General features: G+C 34.3%; 1 protein-coding gene across 1 annotated transcript in view; it reads left to right on the top strand.

The window, feature by feature from the left end:
* Positions 1 to 19163, top strand: part of RYR2 (ryanodine receptor 2) — a 385720-nt gene extending 366557 nt beyond the window's left edge. Inside the window, 11 exon segments of the mRNA XM_054514420.1 lie at positions 244 to 374; positions 957 to 999; positions 2925 to 3058; positions 6968 to 7028; positions 8283 to 8429; positions 9292 to 9426; positions 11820 to 11976; positions 13779 to 13843; positions 14599 to 14699; positions 16186 to 16237; positions 17877 to 19163. Coding sequence (XP_054370395.1) covers positions 244 to 374; positions 957 to 999; positions 2925 to 3058; positions 6968 to 7028; positions 8283 to 8429; positions 9292 to 9426; positions 11820 to 11976; positions 13779 to 13843; positions 14599 to 14699; positions 16186 to 16237; positions 17877 to 17972 — 1122 coding nt within the window. The 3' untranslated portion in view covers positions 17973 to 19163.
* Positions 19164 to 25382: the final 6219 nt, after the last annotated feature.

Genomic DNA, 25382 nt, shown 5'->3' on the forward strand with positions numbered 1-25382 from the left:
TTTTGACCATCTTTTTACAACTGTTTAGCACACTGCAGTTTAATGAATCTGAATTACCTGCCCCTAGTGTATCAATATATTTTCTGTGTTCTAGGGAATTGTTAAGTCTTTTAATTTTTTCAAGTACTATTTTTTGCTTTGTTCAGTTTTGATACTTGTTTCTTCATAGCAACCAGCTTTTCTTAAAGTTTGCAGACATATCAGTGCATTTTATATAATTCCTGTATTTTCTTTCAACTGCAGGTTCCACTGGTTATTTTTAAGAGAGAAAAGGAAGTGGCAAGGAAATTGGAATTTGATGGGCTATATATAACTGAGCAGCCATCAGAGGATGATATTAAGGGACAGTGGGATAGACTTGTAATCAACACACAGTGAGTTTTTACTTACTCTGTCCCATTATAACCCTGCAAGTAATTACTCTTCTGTTTCCCCAGTTACATACTTATCATCCATCTTGTCTAAAATAAATAATTATTAGAGATATATTTCTAGCAAGGATATGCAAAATTTTCAGGCACCTACAAGGCTAATGTTTACTGTCATTTTTACTCTTACTATTTAATCTTACGCATTCTCAAATTTTTGCCTTAAAATTATTTCTCTTCATAAAAGAAAAAAGGAAGAGGGATGGGTTTGTTTTGGCAAGGACAGTGATGATAGTTGTGCATTGCTGTAAGTTCAAAAGTGAGCTGTGCTTTGCATCACATACTCAAAGCTCTGTTTCTTTGCCTGGTGGGGCTGTGTGTGGGATGTAGCTGCTCTAGAATCCTGTGTGCAGGCATTGGCTCTGCTCTGCTTCTCACATTTACATGGTAGGCTGAACACCATTTGGCAACTTTCACTCCAGAATGTTCATGAGTGACTGACTGGTGGTAGCCACCACATTGCGACTCATAGAAACAGAATTGTATATATTTGTCTAAAATGTAATCTTGTTTATCTGTGTTCTTCAGGTCTTTTCCAAATAACTATTGGGACAAGTTTGTGAAAAGAAAGGTAAGGCTTCTTTTTAAAGAGATTTATGAGGTTAAAATAAAATTTTAATGCATATTTCTGTTCATGTTGGGAGAAATATGGACTACACTTCTTTGAAATATAACTGATTCACTGTAGATTTCAATATTTACAATTTTGAAATACTCAGAATTCCTTACCACATTCTTAAAACTATTTTTTAATATATTTTGAACTTTTTCTACATGCAGATTTTGTATAAAACAGGAATTCAAATACATTCATGAAATTACATGAAGAATTTTGTGTGTGCTTGTACATATAATGCAAATTATGTAAAATGTCTTGTCCATATTTATGTATTTACCTCCATACACAGAAAATGGTGTTGTCTCTCACCCAATAGGTTAAAAAGTAATTAATAAGAAGACAGGAAAAATTGAGATATTTAGGCACACGGCATAATCAGGCAACCATAACTCCCTGAAAGGGATATACATGCACTGGCCTTTTTTGTCCCTTACCTCTTTATTTTCCCATGGTTTTTCTTCCCCAAGTCACCTAAATCCATCCCTTTCTCAATCTTTGAAAGCAAAGATTGAGAACACCCTGTAACATCCAATAAAATCCCATTTATGGGATGCATAGTGTATGCATCCCTTGGCAGTAATCCTCTTAGTCTCACAGATGATCTGGAGAGTTTTACCAGTGACTCATTTTGATGGATTTCAGATTTGGGTCTGAGGCTCTCCTGAGGCTGCCCTGGGAGGGACCAGGCAGAGCATCCATTCACTGTGAATCCATATTTTGGGTTCTTGCCTGCCCTTGTGCCACTGTAGTCCTCTAGGCTTGAGCATTCTTACAAATGGTATTTTGAATGTTTTCTCAGCTTGCTCTTAAGAAATAAATCTAATGCTTGTACAATAGCTTACAGCAAAAAGAATCTTTTTAGTGTGTTTGGTCACAATTGAAAAAGAGAGAGTGCATGTTATTAGATCAGATTTACCCCTCCTTCACACTTTAATGCCAATCTTGTATCATAATTTTGGAAACCTGCTTTTTAATACTCTTAGCTCTTCTGCTTTGTAAATCTTAGGTCAACCTGACCAAAAAATTCCTTTGAATTGTGCACTCATTTTGGTATGGAAATTTTTTTTCAGCTTTTAGGTTATTATGTAGAGATTTCTACATGTCTGTAAAAGCAAAGGGGAAGCATTAGTCTCACAGAGTTCTTGAGAAAGAAAATACCATTCTACATTGGTTCTGTCAATGTATATGGTCAAGAAAGGCTCAAATCAAAAGGAAAGGAGTATGGTTTTAAGTTGTGTGGAAGACTTTAGCTTTGGCTGAGGAACTGCACTGTATGATTCAACTGTCTTGAAATGTACTACTTGCAATGAATGTCTTCTTTTATATATATTTGTATTTTAATCCTCAGTCTACAAAATAATACATATAATGAAGCAGTGTTTCCAGGCTTGCTACAAAAAAAGCTTCTCTAAAAATCTGAAAAAATATCAATAAATATTTAAAGCCTTTCCTATTAGAAAGCTGGCAAAATACCTCTTCACCTACAGGAGTCACTGAGTTATGATCTTGTTATTAAAAAATTTTGTATTTGACTATTCTTTTTGAAATGAGAAGAGACAGATAATATTTAGGAAGGAGCTGTGTGTTCAGTCAGAATGAAAGCAAGTAAATATTTATTTCCAGGAAAATTACTTATGAAACATGTTAAATTTTGTTAGAAAGAGATAGGGCCTAGTTTGAGTTCACTGAAAATTGTTTTTTGCCACAACTCTATGTTCAATCTATGTTCAAGATCTTGTGATGACAATGTCATTCATAATCATGAAGCACTGTTTTCAGGCTCCTTATGTGTTAAACCTCTTGTCTTCAGATCCAGGCCAAATAACTGCTGATCTACCCCACTGATGAATATTTTTGAATATTCCTTCTAACTTTAGGTAATGGATAAATACGGTGAGTTCTATGGCCGTGACAGGATCAGCGAATTACTAGGAATGGACAAAGCTGCTCTTGATTTTAGTGATGCTCGAGAAAAGAAGAAACCAAAGAAGGATAGCTCCTTTTCTGCTGTGTAAGCATTTGCCTACAGTTTGTAATTGGGATTTTTAGTTTGTTTCTTTTTTTTTTAAATTTTGTTGGGTTTTTTGTAAGTTAAAATCAAGCATTCGAGTTTGTCATTCAGACAAAACATCTGTTGCTCACGTACACTTGCATAAGAAATCAATTCTTATGTTGTGTGATACAGTAAATTTAATTAATTATAGACAATGTATATGCAGGATTTCTCTGGTTTTTTATGTATGAAGATTTAGTTTAGTGCACAGCATGAATACATTACATTCCCACTCTTTGGATAGTGTCATCACAGCTGGTCTGGAATCTCCTTTTCAAGTTCTCAGTTCAGCTCTGCTGGAAAGAATGGGCAAAAATGGCCCTGTCTGTTCTGATTATAAGGAGATGATGAAATAAATTTAAGTGCTAGTGACCAGTAAAATCTGGGAATTGGATGATTAATCTTCACATCCTTTTATAACTTGTTTTCCCTAAACTGTGCATTTATATATCATTTGGGAGACGGAAATGAAGAGAAGCCCCTAGAAATTCAGAGTAGTAAATTCTCCTTTGAAGAACAGGCTTTTATAAAGCACTGCAAAAAATGTTTTTTCCAGTTCTGCATTATAAAAAGGTATTCAACTAGATAGAACATATTTTAACAGATGGAATTTTAATGCTACAGAGATTCTGATTTAATGGTTTATTTCAAGTTCTCTCTAAAAACATTTTATCAATGGGTGTGCAAGAATTATGAGAAGTAGGCAGTGAGACTACTGGTAGATTAGAAGTGCATTGAAGCAAGAGCTGATTTTGTAAGGATGGCTCTTTTATCCATCTTTATAAAAGATGGATATTAATAAATCAGGAGTCTGTCTGAACAATCAATCAGGTGCAGTGTAAAAGCTCAAGGACTCTGTGGCATTTCAGTACTAAATAAAATTTAATATTGTGGCAGTAGTACTTTCCTGATTGCTTTCTTCTATGCTGTTTTGCTCCTGCTGGATTGCAGTAGGACCCATGCTTCAGTTTAGGAAAAAACCTACTACTTTTATTATTGGTATAAAAACCAAAATAAAACTACTTTCCCTTCCCTGTGTGCTCATACTAATATGAGGGGAAAAATATTTAAATAATGTTTCTGTGAATAATCTTGAAAAAACAGACCAGAATAAAGCAGTTGAACAAGGCTGATGAAATATTTAATTTAAGAATCATGTCTAAAGGATGCTTTTTTTTTTAACATCTCTAATATCTCCTCCATGTTATATACAGTAAAAAAATTTATGACCTCATCCATCTTTCCTGTTCTCCCTGGAGGAGTCATTTCATATTCATAACAGATTAATATGTTGCAGGAAAATAAAAAACTATTATAAAAATTTGCAGAACCAGTCGCATAAAAAATATACTCTTCAGGAAGGTATGTTCATCCACTTTTTAACAGTTTCAAAAATGAATACTAATGGAGCTACTAAAACTTACACATATTCCATATTCCAAATTTGACATGTATTTACCTTGCAGTGAGGAAAGAGGTAGAAAAAAGCATTGGAACTGATCCCTTACTGCAATAATTTGGGAAGAAAATAGAGAATGGTGCAACCTGGTGTAAGTTTCAGCTCTGATGCTTCTGCCTGTGCCAGGAAGAGGTGGCAGAGCCCAGATAGCTGTGTCTCACAACACAGGAGGGAAGTGCACTGAGCAGCATTTTCATCTTCAATGCAATTGAACAAGTCTCCTTGACCCCTAGCTCCTACTTTTTCTCTCCCTTTCCTTTGGAAAGATAGCCTGGGATTTGCATCTGTCTTTTTGCAAGGGACTTAAAGCACCCTACTTGCAGGTGACCGTGCTTCAAAAGCTTCTGCAGTGATAATACTGCATTAAAAACATATGCATTTTACTGACTCTTCAAAAGCCATCCAGCTCATTGATGCAGCCTTGAATATTTTTAAGTGTATTTATTTAAATGTATATATTTTAATATTTATATTATTTAAATATGTTGCAGTATTATTTAACTGTAGCCAGCTTAGAAGGATGATGTGGTTGGAGCTTTCCTGTAGATTAGACAGTAAAGACAGTTAAATTTTGCACACTGAGATGGAGACAGTGCTGCTGTTTTTCCATAGAATTTGTTTCTTCTTTTGGGTGGATGATGTTAAATTAGATGCATCATGGATGTAGAATATTTGAGAAAATAATGTGGAAGACACAAACATGAAAGTTAATTTTCAGAGGGTGCTATTGTTATTTCTCTTTCCCTTTCTAACTGCTGTTGTTTGTGGGATCATTAGTTTAGTCAGAGTCAATAGAAGAGGCAGATAAGGCTTAAGCATCTGCAGCAAGCTTTGACATAAGGCTAAATTGGAAAATAAGTAGGGCTTCTGTCAAATGCTCCCATAAGTCATCCACTTTCAAGAATAGAAAAATTGTAAATTATTTTCTCCTGGAAGATCTGAAGTTTTTATAGGTTGGTGAGAAACCATATCCTAAATATGAAGTGTACAAACAATGAATGCAGTTGGCCTCAGAATGTGGAAGAATTTAAAAGGTCTTGCTCTTCCTTTCCATGAGAAACAATGACCTAGGTTTTCAAAATATTCTGGAGTGGGTAACCCCCTTTTTAGTGTTGTAGTTTCTCAGAGAGCAGAATTATTCCTGGAAAAATAGTAGACTTTTCCCTCAAGTGACAGTATATCTGGCTAGTGAAAAAGTAAGGACTTTTACTTGCAGTAGTTTTTTCACCTGAAGTCTCAAGATTTGTACTTGCTATGATGACACTATAGGATTTACAAAAGTGTGGATGTGTCTGTCAGTCTGAGTAGAAGTGCCTATCTGCAGGTGGATAGGGACTTCAGCTGTTGTGGTTGAGAGGCAGGCACAGTCACTGTTAACATCCAAATTCCCAGCCTGTTCCTTTGATTCACATAAAGGAATCTCAGTTTCAAACCTTTCCCCTTATGGATGCTAATGTAAAATAACTCCTCCTTTGATTATTTACTTGGGAATCTTAAGCCTAGTGGATCCTTACAGAGGCTTTGTGCAGGATACTTCAAAATAATCTGTTCTGTGTTCTGTCTTTGAGACACACAGAAAGCTGACAGACACCATATAACTCATTGGTTTGTTTTGGTTCAGTGGTTTCTTTTTTGTAATGGTCAAGGGGCAACATTCTTGATGAAGTATCACCTGCTGATGTTGTTAAGTGTCTGGCACAAAATTTTGACACAGTGCAATAAAAAGGGTATTTCCTACCTAGTTTACAGTTAATAAAGAATGTTTTTTATCTGATGAGATGCTTTCTACTTTTAAAAAAGTAACATTAATAGAAGATTTTCCTAAGTACCTATGTTAAAACTCATTAACTGGTAAGAATTATCCTGTTTTCATTAATGATTTTCCTTATATCCTTAGAAAAATGGGTCAATTTTCTGAACAAGCTCTGAGATTCATCTGATATAAATTTGTCTGTCTTTAATGTCATCCAATTGTGTCACTCAAGGTATGCTATAATAACTAAGGTAAAGAATTGGCATTTTAGGGTGCAAATTCGGTTACCTTTTTTGACTAGCTACTTCAGACTTAGGTGGGTTGCACTAAAAAGAAAATAAAATATTTTTTTCTCCATGGATTTTAAAGACAGCTTATGTCACTCGTATGCATGATAACATTTTCGAAATCAATCAACGATAGGTCTGATGAATTCAAAACAGTGTTTTGAATTTGATTTTTGCTTTTTTGTTTCTTGCCAGATTCATTCCAGAGTAAAAGTCTGAATTAGAACAAGGTTCTATTGTATTTCAGCTTTTGAAGAAATTGATCAGCTGTTGACTCCTGCTATGTGACAATGCACTTCCTACAGATTGTGTTTAATGTTTTCCAGTTGTGTTTTGCTATTAAATGCTTTTTTTCTTCATTTTTACAGGCTAAATTCCATTGATGTTAAGTATCAGATGTGGAAATTAGGAGTTGTTTTCACTGATAATGTAAGTTTCTCAGTTTATACATACATGTATATATTCATGTTCTAAAATGAACTAAGCACGTGTTAATGCAAAGTGCTTCAATGAGAGGTGTGAAATACTCTGGAATGTATTTATTTTACTACAAGAAGAAAATCTTGAAAGCTTAAAGAGGCATTGTCAAAATATTTTCAGTTACATTGGTAGTAGTTAATAGAACCTCGGTCAATTCCTGCCCTATTTCTGATAGCTTTATTAGAAGCAATAAGAAAGTACTGCACTGTAGAATTAGAAAATTTACTTTATAAATGCTAAGTGCCATTTTTCCTGTTCATAAATATAATGAACACTTGAATATTCCTGGAGCACAGTCAGATCAATATAGTTAATATATCTTGAATTGCTAAATTTGTATTACTGAAACCAATAGTAAGATGTGCAACAGAATGATACAAATTATTCCAATAATTTGAAAAAGGGAGTCTTTAAAAGAAAAAAAACAAGAAGAGATAAGCAAGAATGTTAAAATGCAATTTAATTCAGTCATCATATGATTTTTCCGTCTTACAATTATTCGTTTGCCTATTTACTTATTTTACTGGTAAGGAAAACAGTTGGGGAAAATTATTTTGGAACTATGACAGATGGAAAATGAAAGGCTAATCTGAAGGTACTCAGGAAAAGTGGAAACAGTAAGCCTCCAGGTCTAGAGACAGCATGATCTGTAAACAGTGTTTGTTTGGGACTAGTATTTTTTTTAAGGGATGAAGTATAATTTCTCTGATAAGTACTTGTCTTTAAGTTCAATAAAAATTAATTGATAGAGGATCAGATGAAATTAACATTCATGGTTACTTAAATATACTTAATTATGAAATTCCTTTTGTTGCCTGCACAGTTCTGTAATTGTCATTAGCTAACATTGGGCATTAATATTTTAATGTAATTATTTAGAAATTATTTTTAAAAGTAATTTAAATCAGATTTTATTTTACAGTAGAGACATTTACAAATAAGGGTTTAAAAATTCCAAAATTAGTTTTATAGTATAAATTCTGAATTTCTTGATTTTGCCCATATCTTTTTGACTTTGTGTTTGAGGATTTAATATTGTTACATGAATAGAAAATTCTCAATATCTAGAAAATGCTCTCTTTAAAAAGAACTTTTTTCTATTTAAAGAAAAGCATGTTTGAGAAATTTTTACTTTTCCTTATTGTCTTGAATTAAGATGAAAGCCATAAATTTTATTTTGAATGTACTTGTTTTTTCTGTTAGTCTTTCCTTTACCTAGCGTGGTACATGACCATGTCAGTCCTTGGCCATTACAACAATTTTTTCTTTGCTGCTCATCTCCTTGACATTGCAATGGGATTCAAGACATTACGAACTATCCTGTCATCAGTTACCCACAATGGCAAACAGGTATCAACTGTCACTTCTTTCCAGTTTTTTACTTAAGGAGTACACAGGAAAGATCACTTCATTACTTGAGTCAGGCGCTCTGCAGGTTGACAACAGAAATGTTCTTTCATCATGAGCTCTAGAACTTGAGTTGATGATGAAGCTAGACAGTAGGATTTGTAAGCAAAGGTATTCTCCCTTCTGAAAACAGTCCTGAAGTTTTAGAAAATTAACTGGGGGCATTATTTATAAGGAACTTTTTCAGTCTGGGAGCTACAGAACTGAAATATCAATTTACAGAATACTGAAGCTCCCTCCCAGCTGCTTCCATTAAGCTCAGAGCAAAATCAGAATGATGCTACAGTTGAGCAATGGACTGCTTGTTGCTGCTTTTCTTAGATATCAAAACATTAGGAACAATGTGCTTTCTATATGTAATTTCATACATGTAAAAAAAAAAGTTGCTTTCCTATTAAATTAGTAGATAACTGTATTTCAATTAATTATGTACTAGATGATAGTAGTATTATATTAGGTAGTGAATTTTCAGATCTTCCATCTGATTTTGGGGAATTCATATGATTCTAATAATTGGATTAATGATTATTTTTATTTGTCCATAAGATTTGTCTTTGTAATTATTTTTCTGTGTAATTTGTCTTTTTAATTATGTTTGATCAAAAAAAAAAAGGAAATACACAATCTTTGTGTGAGAATATGAAGATATATTACTCTGTATTACAAAAACATATAAAGAGTAAAAGTTGTCCTGCTGCTACTACATACAGTTTATTGTTAGTTTCCTTTTTTTTTTTTTTTTAAAGAAAAGATAAATCACAATTCCATAGTGGTGTTACACCCATTCTGTAATTTTGTCTTCCAGCTTGTCCTAACAGTGGGATTACTGGCAGTAGTGGTATACTTGTATACAGTAGTGGCATTCAATTTTTTCCGCAAGTTCTACAACAAGAGTGAAGATGGTGACATGCCAGACATGAAATGTGATGATATGCTAACAGTAAGTCTTGTTTTTGCTTTCTAGTTTTTAGTTTGGTTTGTTTGCTTGTTTGTTTTTCCCTCAAGCTGTTATGGTTTTGTCCTGACCTTCTTGTTAATTGGAATTCATACAGTGATATCATTAGCCAGCAGGCAGGAAATATTGCAGTTGAAAACAAAGGGACAAATATGATGAATATCCTCAACAAATAGATAGATCTTGTGTACACTCAAAAAACTCCTCTATAAGGAGTAGAAGAAATGTGGTGCTGTACTTTGCTGTAGCTGTTCAAAAAATGCAAAATAACTACAAGCTGTGAAGCTGAGCTGGCTGAAGGGCAGCACTTCTGAATCTCGAAATTCAACAAGTTATTCATAGGCAAGCATTTTCATAGGTAATGAAAATACTTAAAGGCTTGTTTAAGCTTTGAAATCTGTCAGTTTGTCTTAGATGAATTGCCACAGTTATCTTTAATAGACAGTTCGGTAACTACAGTGTTCAGAACTGTCTTAAATTATTTTATACTAACTAAGACAGTGACAGGCTTTGGGGTTATGACTGGTAGAGTTTAAACCAAAAAGAATTTCCAAGATGCATTGCACTTAATATCTCTCAAAAAAAAAAAAGTAAAAAAAATCATGGTACATGTATTTCAGTGTGTATGCAACATGAATTGAATCTCTTCCAGAGAGTCAACAACATTTAAAAGCCAAATAAACAGATAAACTATTTATTTGATAAAATAAATAGATATATCTAAAATAGATAAACTAAACTAAATAGACAAACTAGAGTAGTATATGTTTATTTTTGTTGTGTTTGGGACATTCAGCGCACCAAAACCAGATAAAATGGAATGTGAATCAGTGAAGGGCTGTTAAACTGTCAGGTGCTGGAGCACTTGCTGTGGGAAGAGGTGGAGGGAACTGGGCTTGTTTGGCTTAGAGAAGAGAAAGTCTCAGGGTAGAGGGTGGGTAAGAGGAGTTCCCAGTGTCTGCAGAAAGATTATTGGGAAGACCCATCCAAGCTCCTAACAGGATGTGCATGGCAGGAGACTGGACATAAAGTGGAAAAATGTGTTCTTACTGAGGGAGCCAAAGGATCACGTTGCTCAGAGAGGTTGTTACAGTCTCAATCCTTAGGAAGTTGTATGAATTAACTGACTTGGATAAAGTCTAAAACATTTTTTCTGAGGTTGTAGTGGGCCCTGCTTGGAGTCGAGATCTCATGAGATCTCATGAAGTGATCTGATCTGACCTGCTCTGTAATTCTCTGAAAATACTCTCATACCACAAGGCTATAATATTGTACAGGAATTAGTTAGAATAACATGTGATATGCTGTAAAATCAGGGTTGTAAAAACACTAAGACTTGAAATGGGATTTAAAAGAAAATTAATATACATAACTTTTTAGAAATAAAAAACCAAAACCTTTTAAATAAGTAACACTACATTCACTCATTAAGTTAATAATTACCTTTTAGTCTTGGAGTATAAATTATCTTTGGAAATTGTTAGATTTTTCAGGCAAGGGTCACTCAGCATTGTATGGTATTATATCAGTTTCTTACAGAAGGGATTTTGGGGACAGTGTGTCATAGAAATAGAAGAATGGATTTTTTTGTATGGTGAGGTTTTAGGAGTTACTTATTGTCATTTCTATTTTTTGATAGAGGGTGAGAACCCTTTACCTATAGTTTGCAAAGGTGCTTAAAGAAAAAAAAACCAATCACCTGCTCTAGACCTCTAGAGAGTGATACCATAATTTTCTATTAAATTGTAACATGATAAAATTGGAAATTTTGTATTGTCAGCATCCCAGGCAACTGTTCTGACAGACCTATTATAGCACTTTTTGTATCATAGTTTCCCAGTATTATTCTCAGATATTTTCAGTGATTAGCACAGGCTAATTCTCTGCACAAGCATTCACAAAGATGTTTTGCTTGGTTGTGGGGTTTTTTTTGTTGTATTTTTTCTTGAGGAAGAGGGTTGTTTATTTTTAAATTTGAATTTGATACACTAAAACCAGGGAAAATCATTCACTTTTGAGCTGGGAAATTGGAAAAGGAGATGATTATGGTGGTGGTGATATTTCCTATTTACACTGCTGAAATGATTTTGCATGAATCCTGGGGTGCTGCTGAGCTTCTGGTAGTTGAACTTTTGATCTTATTGAACTCCTACATCCTGATAGAACATTAAATACTGCAGCTTCAGAAATGCTACTGCACAGTAGCATGTCCCCTCCATCAGAAATATGCATAACCTCAGAGGAGAGAAAAAGATGGTTTGACGTGTCATAGTTCCTAGACCATAGACCAGTTCTACCAATTACTGAATTTGTAACACTGGGTATTTCTGCTTTTAGCTGCAAACAGCCTTTGTACCCCTTTGTTTTGTCTTTTCTAGTGCTACATGTTTCATATGTATGTTGGAGTACGTGCAGGAGGAGGAATTGGTGATGAAATAGAAGATCCAGCAGGAGACGAATATGAAATCTATCGGATTATCTTTGACATCACTTTCTTCTTCTTTGTGATTGTCATCCTGCTAGCAATTATCCAAGGTATGCTTTTGTAACCCACAGTGGGACTGAAAGCATTATTTAGCAGTACAAAAATCTTAATGCTGTGGTAATCACAAACCTAAGAATCAGACAGAACAGCAGGGCAGATCACAAAGGATAGGTTTATATAGAAAATCACACCCGACTGACTCTCATACACTGCTCTTCCGGGTCTCTGCAAAATCAACAGGCTCTAACTGGATCAATAGAAACAAAATAAATGTTTTGCCCTAAGAATACTGATGTAACTGCAGTTTCTGTCTTGTCATTGCTCTTTCTAAAAGCCTCCTATAGAAATCTTGTGGCACAACTTCAAATTGTCCTTCAGTGTAACCCATCCTACATGAGCTTCAATGGACAAAATCACTACTGCTGTCAGTATTCCCTCTGCCAACATCATAAGTTCTTGACCATCTGGCAGATCTTCAGATTGGTAATAGTGGTGTGAAACTTGGACCATAGCTTTAAGTGGTTAAATCTTTTCTTACATAAAATTGCTCTTTTGTACAATGCTTCCTTATCTGAACAATGTATAAGAGTAAAAAAGTGCTTGATATGAAACAGCTTTAGTATAGCCTGGTTAATGACAGTGGAAAGTTAGCTGCCATTAGTTAGCTTTGGAATTTCAGTGATACTATTTGACTGATAGTGTTTCTCACTGTTATAATCTGGATAATGGATACCTTGGCATGTCAAGGATTACATATTTTGGCATGTAAAGGATTTTTAAAATTATGTTTACATTAATTGTGTTTATTGATATTACCTGAAGTACTTAAACCCCTGTTTGTTTCCCTTCTATAGCTTTAAAATATTGTCAAGAATGCCCTAAAGGTCATTTTTTTATGAAAGTTCACACAAGTTAACAGAATTATATTCTCAATTTTGGAAAAATTGATGAACAGTTTTGCTGGGTTCACTTGCTGTCATAAATACTGATACCTCATTGCTTTCTGTCAGCTGACAGATAACTTAGGATAATTTTGACAGCAGTAAGGGTGCTTTCACCCTCACTATGAGGAAATTCAAAAGGCAACTTTTAACTTCTGGTAAATTGGTTATTACTGTTATTCAAGTAACAGGGTTTTTTTAAAGGGCTTGGGGAGGGTGGGATTTTTTTATACCCTGAGTTGGCATATCTCATGTGGTTCATTTCTTCATTTTGTGAGTGGCTGAAGAATAGAGTCCTTAACTGTCCAGATTTGGGTACAGGAGTGTCAATAGTCATTGTGGAGTTAGTCATTAATTGTATTGGAGTAAGTGAAGGGAAAGTTATAAGCAGTTTACAGAGCGAGCCATAGTCTGTGATTCTTTTTGTTCTTCTTTCTGGATCTCCCTCAAATGACCCCTTACTTTTGTCAGAGCTCCAATAGTGGAACCTTGTACTATATGACAACCATCTTGAGAGAGGAGGCATGGAGCTCTGGGCCTCTCTGCATCTGCCATGTAATAAGTATCTCATCTCTGTTAAATGTACAGGATTATTTTTTCTTTTCGGCCACTGTAAACCCACGTATATCTTAATGTACTAAGTCAAGATTAGAGCACTAGGAATAAAAAGAAGTTTACTTGTCCCATTTTATAATTCAAAACGGTACTGCCAGCCATGTTGCTGGTGTTTCTTTGACTTGTTTTTTTTTCTTCATGGTTTTGTTGTCTTCAGAATGTATATTGGTTTCTATTCTTTCTGCAAAGATTCTCCTTTAATATTCTTTATTAGAGATTTATTATCCCTGGATTTCCAGATATTCTTTGTCACGATTGTTATTGAACATTAACCATCATTTTAACTTAAACCCTAGGTTTAATTATTGATGCTTTTGGTGAGTTAAGAGATCAGCAAGAGCAAGTTAAGGAAGACATGGAGGTAAGAACATTCAGTTGCTGAACCATACCTATTTTCAGATTTCACGAGTATATGTTTTCAGTCAAAATATGATTTAGCTAGTGGATGGTTTTTCAAACTAAGAGAAAAATACAGTCCTGTACATGGTCTGATACCATACAATGTGAATTATAATGAATTGCATGTCTGTGGCTATTTAAATCTTTTGGATCCTCAAACTAGAGGTTTCTAAAGCAGGGTGTTAACACTGTCACGTTACATTTCATCTCAGATGTAATTTTCTTTGCTTAATATATGTGTGAAAGTATCTTGTACTTTGTGGTTTTCTATTCTGTCATTGAAGTATATGTGTAAGAAGTCAGGAAAGTGTTGCAAACCAGCTTCACTTTGTATGTGAACTTGGAGCATATTCAGTTTCAGCTGGACAAGCATTGAGGTAAATATTGTCCTGTGTCACAGTAAGTGCTGCTCAAGATTAAAAAAGTCAGCTGTGATCATTGTATGCCATTCTGTCTCCTGATACCTGTTTACTTAGAGCTGGCAAAGATTTGTTTTTTTAAACAGTAAGAAGCTATTCTGATGGTAGCTAAGCTGCTAGTCATGTGTTTTTACTGAGGTATCCAGTCTGAATAATTTAAAGAAAAGCCTTTTTGTTCAGCACATAATATATATGCTGCATTGCCATTTTCAAGAAAATTGTCACTTTTTTTTGCCTTTTCTGAAAGCAGAGCAGGTGTTTTATGTAGTGTTGAAGTGCTCTGTATTCTTTCTTCTAGACGAAGTGCTTTATCTGTGGAATAGGAAATGACTACTTTGATACAGTGCCTCATGGCTTTGAAACACACACACTACAGGAGCACAACTTGGCCAATTATTTGTGAGTACACTAAAATGCACTCCTCACTAACTCACAATCCTTGCAGCCTCCACAGGTACCTGGTTACTTCTTTTGCACAAGTAATAGTGCTATTTGGCTTTGGTGTGCACTTGTACTTTCTGAATATATTATTCTGGGGCAGTGACAGCAAGGAATTAATTAATTAAGTTTCATATCCTGCTGTCCAGCTTGGTTGTGGCACGAGAAGTTTGTATGAAATTGTAGGTAAAAATGAACTTGATATATGGTTGCAGAGGTCACATAAATTGTAAAATTGAATGAGGGGTGTAAGGTACAGAGGAGCGGTATGACCTGGCCTGGAGACTGATGGAAAGAGAGAACAAACACAGCAGTAAGACAAAAAAAACTTGCATTGGACAAAATATTTTGTGTGGAGTGCTGAGGCTGACTAAGAGAACCAGGGACAAAAGGAGGTAAGGGAACTGTAATGAGGAACTAGACATGAGAGGGATCAACCAAGGGCATTGGGTCCACCTTTGGAAAATCCAAGCAGAGCACCAGTGACCACTAAACTAAATAAAGCCAATTATCAGGTCTACAACCACTTTATCATACTGTTCCTCTCGTGTATTAAAATCCAGTGCCAGAGTGTATTTCATACTAGTGCTGTCAGTATGAAGCAGGGGATGGATTGTGTCTTTGTGTTTTTAAACTGGCACTGTATATGCACAAAATAAGGAGACTGCAAAGTCAAACATGGCTATAGAAACCTTCCACCTGAAAAACAGGTTGTGCAAACAAAATACATTGGAAGTACTACCATACAGGGTTTTGTTTCTATTTAATAAATACTGAATAGATAATATACTATAGCATATTTGCTTTAAAGTGCCTCAGCCCGAGGAATTGTTTTTTTTTCTTTCTGTGCATGATCCTATTTCATGTTTTTACATATATTTGGAGAGAATGTCTCTTATGAGTGGAATTCTGAAATTTTCACCCAGTTAATGTCAGCTCAAACCCTCAAGACTAATGTTGTTTTTTTTTAAATTAGAAATTCTTTTCTGCTCATGTTGATCTTGTGTACACTACTAAAATATTCCCAACCTGTAATTCCAGCAGTAGAAATCTCTTAGATATCTTCAGCATTTTTTATTCAGTGTGGGAAGAGAAAAAGAAGAAATTTCCAATGACTGTTTTCTGTCTGCTTCCAAGTGGGTTTTCATAGGCAAGAAAATGTTGTCTGTTGTAAGTTTTGGAATAGAAAGTTTAGAAAATCTTTGTTTAAACTGAGTTGCTAACTACAGTGAATCAAACTGACTATCGTGCATTTTAATATACAACTCGTTGAACAGTGAATGTAAACAGGAAAGTGTTTAATCTTTCTCAGAATATTATCATAGATAAAAATCTGGAACTTGTAAGTCCATGAACAGCATTATCACTGTACATGCTGAAGAATTTCCCTCTCCTTGTGGTTTGCCTTATGTTTCCACTCTATTGATAGCTGTTTCTTTGCTTGTAGGTTTTTTCTGATGTATCTTATTAACAAAGATGAAACCGAGCATACAGGACAGGTAGGTTGAACAACTCTATTAATGTCAGCTGATTCTAAAATAAAAATCATTCAGGCTTGGAAAAACTAAGATTTTTCTGATGGATAGCCCCTGTATGGTATGGAACCTAATTCTCATTCTAAGCAATTCTGAAGACTTTGGTTGCTTTATGTTAGGGTTTATCAATTCTGAAGCACTTTCCATTCCTTTTTTCGTATCTGAATGTGGTATTTTTAAATTGTTATTTCCACAAAATATAAATACAAACAAAAGTAATGATGAACAGAACATTGAAGTATTCTGTGAAAGCAACACTCTTAATTTCTCTTTTTTGATCCTTTTTTTAATAGTCTTTGTCTTTTATTATTATCTGTATATAATCTTCTATGTCTACATTCCTGAATAAGTCCATATGAAAGAACTTGTGCATATATCTAAAATGAAAAATATGTGAACTTTTCTGTGGAGGTTTCTACTGTGTTCTTCTCCATTCTTTCAGATTTCTGGTGCCCCCTTCAACTTCCTTTAAATATACTAAAAGTGACCAATAAATGTATGACATTTACAGTCTTTTTCTTTCCTAGTGATAGTCTTTCAGCTGACTAAGCAAATGTTCCTGTGTTGCAGATCAAAACACAAAAGAACTGAATAGTATCACATAAATAACCCTACAGACTTGGGTCAGAAGGATGATTTGCTATAAATCTATATAGTTTACTCTTTCTGAACTCTGACACGTCTGCTGTAATCATCTTCTTTGCATAAATCTCAGCCTTGTCCAGTATGAGATTTTATGTGTCATGAGAATTTCATGCTGAGATTTTTGAAGGTCTTTTTTATATGCACTTTCTGTTTTCTTGGCAGTATGTCCTACTGTATTCACTGAAGACAGGTTTCTACTAACTATTCAGTTTTGATACTGTGATATTGATAGGTGATAATTTGAAAATTGAGCGTACTTCATACTACATAACTTCTAGGAACATGCTTTAGTGGTAGACTTGGCACTAGTTTATGGTTGGATTCAATGATCTAAAAGGTCTTTTCCAGCCTAAATAATTCTATGGATCTGTAACTGGTGTAACCTATGTCTTTTCTACCATGAAATTTTCATAATAAAAACCACATTTAAGTGGTGCGATTAAAATAGAAATAAAATGACATATTCTTTATTATTCTTTGGAATGTCTCGAGACAGAACCCTACACAAACAAATAATCAGAAAGGAAGAACGCCACTGACTCAGAAAATACTGACAATAAAGGTCATTTTGGTTTATGTATTTTTTGTAGACGTGTTTCGAAATGACTGATGCAGAAATTCAGTCAAATTTCTATGACAGAAAATATTCTACGTACCCTATCTGTCTTGTGGCCGACTTTAACGAGCTTTACAGTGCTCCTTGATGTGCAAAAAGAAATAAACTACCTGGTTCTCTTCTGTGCATTTCTATAGTGCTTTTTGACCAGGTGACAAAAACCTAAAAGCTATTCTCAACTAATCAAAATCATTAACATGATTCTTGAAGATTGATGTTCAACAACCTTGCATGCACAGAATCAAAAAAGTGAAGTGATATATAAATAAAAGAGAAAAAAAAGTAATGGTTGATGATTTCTCATTAAATCAAGTTAAATAATTTTAACTGTGTTTTTTTCAGGAATCATATGTTTGGAAAATGTATCAAGAACGATGCTGGGAGTTTTTCCCTGCTGGTGATTGCTTCCGAAAACAATATGAAGACCAGCTCAACTAAGCAAAAATGAGGATTTCTGGACAAAAATGTCCATTTCCCAGCTCTTTTTGGAATGTCTAAAAGATTTCTTAAATCCCCAAAGCTGTGTGCATTTTGGAGCACCAAAGCTCTGTTTTTAATGACCCAACTGCGCTTTTATTTTCTTGTGTATTTGCTTTGAGGACACTGGAGTAAAGAACAATGAAAAATTACAGCAACTTTGGAACCAAACCAACCACTTGCACAGACAAAAGATGTCCCTATACATAACATGCACACACAAGTAGAGACTTGAGACAGCTTATTTTTGAAACTGCCAGATGATACCCTTGTCTAAAAGATCACACATGGGGTGACATGGTAGCAACACTCATTTGGTCTGTTTATTTCATCATCCTGGAAGGAACTATATATAGTTCACAGAGCACCATAAAAAGATTGTTGTGGACACTAAGTTGTGGGGAAATAGTGCCTTACTATATGTGGGTTGAGCTATGCAGAAGATGAGTGCATGATGACATAATTTTTTTTTCTTTGTCTTCCCTTCCAATTTAGTATTTATTTTGTGGTTTTGGTGGGTTTAGGAGGAAGGGATTTGATTGTGCACATCTTTTTAACAAGACTTGAGTGTCTCAGGACAAGATTAGGTTATTCTCATCAAGTTCATTTCACATTTACCTTCCTCTTTAGCTTTTTGCTCTTATTTTGGTAATGCTCTGATACAACACTGCTACTTTATGAAATCTTTGTATGAATACAAGACAGCTGCAAAAAACACTTTAACAAGAAATGTTTCATTGCATGTTTATTATGCAAGTTTAAAACAATCAAAAAACAACCTTCAGAAACAAGTTGATCAACATGAAAAAACATTCACAATAATTATATCCATAGTAATAAAGTGTTGTGGGCTTTATTGTACATCTGGAACAAGTGTCATCAACCAACAATATGAATATATGTTATGAATTTGACAGTAATTTTAGTTTATTTTTTTTCTTTCTTTCATTTCTGCCACCTGTGATCGATAGTGGAGTTGAAGATTTTCTTGTTAAATTATTTTTTAAAAGCAAAGCTGAAGCAATATCCATTCAGGGACTCCATCAGTTACATCATGAAACACCAATGATGTGTACATTACTCCATTTTGAGTCCTTTTCAATTGTAATGCCAGTCTTTACAAATAAAAAGAGACATTCAGAATGGAAACAAGCTGGTTTTGGTAGCATTTGAAGTCTTTGTTATAGAGTCTTTTTATCAATTCCTAAATTAATTTCAACTACTTCAAACGAGGATTAAGCTCCTCTTTCCTTAATGAAAGGTTTTGGTGCTGTTTTTGGTCTTCTCTGCTGGACTTCTTGCTATTCTGTTGCTCTCCCTCATTTCTTTACACGTCCCATTTTTGTCATAAAAAAAATTCTGTATCAATATTCAGTTATAACTAAAAAAAAGAAAAAAAATTACAATTAAGGGTATAGTCACTTAAAAATGCTAAGGCTGTACTCTTAAAAGCTAGGCTTTCAGTTCTGTGAATTTTGCTGAATTTGGTATCCTATTCACAGCTCGGGTAAAATTCTCAAACTTGCAAGATTTGAAGACAGAGGCTGGGCAGGCTGGTGACAGTGCAAGGGACAGGTACAGCAACCACAAATTATATTCAGTTTTTAAACCACTTCCACCCAGACTGGACTGTTCAGTACAGCTCTGTTTCCTCCCTATTTTGAAAAACTTCATAAAGCACCTTTATTCAGCCTTTCTGGGATTTGTGTCTAAGATTTAGAAATGAGGAGTTGTAGTGATGTTTCTTTTTGGATGTACAACATGAGAATAATTGTTATTTGACACGCGTAGGTACACAGGCCATTTAAGTTTTGCACGTTTTGTAGAAAAATATGTAGCTAATGATTTTGAGAGATATTTCAAGATTCCTTTATCTTCAAAACAAATTCAAATGGGCTTTGTGGGTAAATACCAGAATAAATGTTACATGTTTCTTTAACCTCAAGTTCAAGTCAAAGAACTCCTGAGGCATCCTTCCTGTTGAATCCAGTATGCTGTTTAACAAATACTTGTGAAGCCAGGCTTAAACAATAGAGGTTTCTTTTATGATGAGACCAACTGATTATATGGTGGTGCAGTAAGTTTAGGTATGAAAAATCTTCATTTATTAAATCAATTATAGCTTTAACAGAAGCAAATTCCTACATCTAGGAGCTGGTCAGGAGAGTTTACAGGATTAGTGTTCAGTGCTGAAAAAGGATTTGGACTTTCTTTGGCAGACCTTCAGACTCTGGTTTATACAGTCCCCTCTGCAGTGGCTGTAGGCTTTCTGTGAGTCCCAGAAATGTAGCATTTCCTGTTTGATGCACTAAGTTTGCCATGGAGAGCCTTTATCTTAACAGGTTATTCAACAAAAAAACCCTCTAATGTGCACTTTTAACAGGATAATATTATTCAAGCAGTCCACATACTATATAATACACACAGTGGGATACAATTTAATACAGTTAAATTTATTTTAGCCTTAGACAAAGTTGAAAAAAATTCTTTGATTTTACTGAAAATTATTGAACTTCCTGAGACTGTTCCAAATGCAATTTCTTTGAATTTTTGTGTTGTATGTAAACAGCCAACTAATACAGACAGTTCACGCCTTTAATAGTTGCATCAGAAGAAATCAACATTGACACAAGTGTGCTGTATACTAGCACAATGTACAAGAGCAGGTGATAATAACATGTCACTTGAAAACTACAGTTTTAGATCCAAGAAATTTAAAAAATTGGTGTTTATGCATGTTATATTTAAGGTAAGGTTGTACTTACACATCCATTTGTGTATGCTAATTTTTTTCAGCTGTTAATTAAATTTACTGATTGTGTCAGTAAAACAGTAACTTTCAGGGGCAAATAAAGTGTCTCCCACCCTTTATTGAAAAAAGTAAAAACAGAATTTTTACTGTTTATCTCTGAATGTCAAAAAAATTGAGAAGACCTCCAAAACCGATGATCCCAGCACATCCATGTTGATTTCAGCAAAGGAATGAAGAAATGAAAGGCAACGGAAAAACAAAGTAAGATGGAAGAGTAGTTGAAGTGTGGTTTATTTGTGGAAGTTGTTGCCTCCTTATATATTTCTCCCTTTGAACTGACAATTTTTACACCTTCTTCTGATTATCTGTTATTGTGTCTTTCTTTGTGCCTTAAAGTTTGAAGCCTATCTGTGGTTTTTTTTTTTACTGAGACAATCACAGAAAATTGAAAGGAAGATAATGGTTCTATAATATCCTTGGCCACTGCATGGCTACAAGATTAATTCTAATAGCATTAATATGCTATTTAAGTTGTTCAATATTTTAATTTCTACTATCTTCCTACTGTTCTGGAGCTCTTACTACTAGGAATTGCATTAATGTTTATTTCTATAGCTATGATAATATTCCTGCCATTTTTAGAGGCACTAAATAATTCAGTTTACATACATAATCACCTGTGAAGTATTTATAGGATGTCATATTTTCTAAACTAGAATATTTTTTTTTTATTCATTAGCCAAAACAAATAAAGCTGGTGTCCAAAACAATCTTTGTCAAATGATAAGACATCTATCACAGAGAGCATGGGTGGGTATGTTCCTTGTTTAAATCTGTCTAATATTTATGCTCATAAATACAGCTTCTGCAATCTCTCTCTTTTAAGTCATAGCTGCTTTTATTTGTATAATTAGTTACTTCTTCATCCTTTTTCTTTTCTAAAGCCACGCCAAACCATAGAAGCTAGGTTACGAAAAGAGTTTCAGACTATACATATCTTAAATCATTTCTTAAGGAAAATTTGCAAGATATTTAAGCAGAAAGATATATTTATACCTTTTTTAGGGAGGTTTTGTAGGGTTTTTTGTCTGGATTACACTTTTCATTTTCATTTGCATACTATTTTAAATGTATCCATGCAACTCCTTCCATTTTACTTCACAATTATCTAGTAAAATACTATGAACTTTTTAGGTATCTACAATCTATATTAGAATAAGTAGCTTCATAGTTTTGATGTAACTACTGATCTGTTTTAAAGGAATTTACAATGAAATCCTAAATAATAAATAAATAATAAAATGGTACTAAAAATAATAATATGATAATATATAATAACCTTATTTTAGAAAAGAGCAGTGGTTCATAGTGCTCTGTGCACATCTGGAAGACCACTCAGTGTTTAAATAAATCTGGCGGAATGAGCTTTGGACAGGAAATACTGACACTGAATTTATTTTCGTCACTGGTTCTTTATGCTCAGACAAGTGTAGAATTAATAATAATTTAAGTACAAAAATGTAAAGATACATCCAGAGAATGAGGAATTTGTCTCTCCCTGATTTAGCTTTCATTGTTCTTGACTGTAATGAGGCAATTTTTATTTCTATTTGTTCAGACTTCTGCCCCATATCAGTAGGTTAATACCCCATACTTTGCAGTACTTGGAAGTGATAGTATAAAAAGGCCAAAATAATCCTGGATCATTTCAGAAAAAAATACAATATAATTTTCCTAACTAGTAGTCCTTGGCAATATATTAAGTCCATTTCTTGTTCAAATTTTGCTTCTGCATATGCTTTCATAAACCCGTTTGTATGTCACAGACTGGAAATCATTCTTTTATCTTTTTCCAAATCTTTATTTGTCTTAATGATCCTTAACATCTAAAAAGCATGCAAATATAAATTAGGGACTTTCCAGTACTGAGTGTTAATAGCAATCTCCAAAGTATATAATCAATAATCTATAAACTTTTCACTTCTATATGCATCATGGAGCTCATGTATAATTACTTACTAATTAGTTATAATGTTTTTGTGAGGAATCTTTGTGCAGTCTGAATTACAGTGGCCTCTTATCTGGACTTACTTGGTTAAAAAAACAAAATAAAGTAATTAATATGCATGCAAGACTAATATGCACATTTCAACTACATCATTTTATGCAGGCTATAGGTTCCTTGCCGTAGGAATACAACAGAGTTACAAAAGGCTGGTTAAAATCAGCTTCTGAGGAGCAATCTGAATAATACTGCTCTAAGTGTTCTGCCTGGGAGAATTGCTAAAAAACAAGTCACGTCAAATTCTCCTATTGGTTGCTGCTTAATTGGTCAATTGCAGCAATTTAAGTATGAGAAACTGTAACTCTGAAAGGAAATTACTGTACAAGGCTGTTTTATAGTTAACATTTTGCATATATGAGCAGCTCTTGACAAACTGTGGCCCAATTATACAGTTTGCAGTTTAACCATTATTTGTGTGTAGCAACATCTGTGCAGGTGTTGTTTTGACCAAGTTGACCTAGATGGAGTAAACAAGCTTATTTGCTCTGCTTGTGGTCTTGCCACTGTAGGCTGGTGAAGTTCAGATGCCCCAGAGCCCTACTGATGTCTTTTTTTGGCTTTGCATCCTCATTGTATCTTGCTGTGGCTTAATTTGTGTTCTCACAGTTTGGATTACTTTTATTACCTGAGATGCTCTAAAGTTTCTTCACTCTGTGTAAATTGTTACATGCTCCAGAAACTTGAAAGAGTATAGCCAGGGGGTCTAAGTGATGCACCAGAATTATCTGAACAGGGAGATATTGGGATAAGATGGATTGTGGCTCAGGCAACTGGACCTAGTGTACCATATTTCTAAGTCACATGCCCTCTTCTGTGGACAAGACATGCACAGAATAATTATACAAACCTGTCCAGTTGCATGGGAGCAATGACAGTTTCAAACAATCATAAAAGCAGGAAGTGGCAATCCCTTATAAAATAAATGAACCAACTCACAAAACCTTATACAAACCAGGGTAGTAAAGGGTCAGGAGCAGGCAAAATGAATTATTTTGAGAAAACTAGCATTATTCTAGTAATATACCCAGAGACAGCTGAGGAACATAGAAGAACTAATGTGTGTGATGATATTTAGGGAAGTCTCAGACTTACTGCATATATTTTGATTATGCTATGCATGGATGGCACAGTAAGCTATATCGCAGTGAAAACACAATTACCTGTATTATAACATGTGTGGTATGACAAGCTGGAAAAGGGGAATTCTGGCATAAATACTAATTAGAGAAGAATTAACATTTTTAGTGGAAAATAAGTCTTTTGGGTGCATACAGATATTGTTAAATACTTAATCACTGTTATTACATGGTGAAATGATATAGTACCCTCAATATTCAAAATTAACTTACTCAATATGGGATCTGATAAGATTGATGTTTCTGTATATTGCTTTTGCAATATACCTGTATTCTTAATATAATTCAAATTAATTAATCTGGTCTAATTTCTAGGCATAAAATAAGCATAAGAATAATGTTGGGAAGAAATGCTTTTTTCATTTTGAGTCTTTTTACAGTTTAACTGAAAGAATGAATTTCCCAGATTTTCTCATGAGTAATGAGAACATATAATGTTGCAGCCACAAAAGGAAATCAATTTCTAAGGAAAACGCTGTCTTAATTTCTGAAAATTCATGAGGATTGTATTGATCTGATAAATTTTTCGTACTTTTCTCCAAGGAGAACAGCCTTTGAAAACTATTGTTTCTGTGTTCTTAAAGACAATTCTTTTCTGAGGGAGTAGTGGGGGGAAGTCAACAGTATAACAGTATATGAAGCCTAATTTTGTTAAATCATAATAATAATGGCATCTCATACTTAGTTTTGTTAAAGGTTTGACTAACCATCTTCTGAGCCATTTGCACTAGCTTTGCAGGAAGGGCAGTTTCATTGGACAGGATTCTTCCATTTATAGAAGAGATTACTTTGGAAAAATATCATGCCAATTAAATAAAAGAAACAGAAATCTAGAAAGTCATGAGTATCCTGCTCAGAATGTATGGGAATTGGTTGTGCTAACCCTAACCCTAACCCTACACACAATGGACAAGGGGACCAAACAGTGGATCACGGGATAAAGGCTGGAAATTAGAAAAAAATCTTTTCACTAGGAGAAGGGTGCAGCACTCTAAAAGTTGTCCAGGACTCCCATCCTTGGAGGTGTTCAAAGTTCATCTCTGAGTAGAAGCCTGGGGTTAAATGCTATTCAAAAGTGCTATCCAAGCAAGACTGCTTTGATTCTGTTGGACAGAGATATCAAAAGTGTTTTTAATGTTTCCTAAGCCTCCAGTTATAGGGTCAGTTAATTTTGGATGCAAATTACTGGGCTTCACGTCCATTTAGTCAGATATAGTAAAGCCACTGTACTTTTGTGCTTTATTATCTGTCCTAAAAGTTTGTATAGAACTTTCTTTTTCTCCAGAAGTTCTCTATGATTTAGAAAGGTCATGACAATGGGAAAGGCTTTAAAAACTAACTTTTTTTTTTTAATCTGAAATAAATCTCTAAGTTCTCAAAAAATTTCAAAGTTATCCTGTGACTTAAATTTTATTACT

This window comes from Molothrus ater, chromosome 3 (assembly GCF_012460135.2).
Source record: "Molothrus ater isolate BHLD 08-10-18 breed brown headed cowbird chromosome 3, BPBGC_Mater_1.1, whole genome shotgun sequence".
NCBI classification, from domain to species: domain Eukaryota; kingdom Metazoa; phylum Chordata; class Aves; order Passeriformes; family Icteridae; genus Molothrus; species Molothrus ater.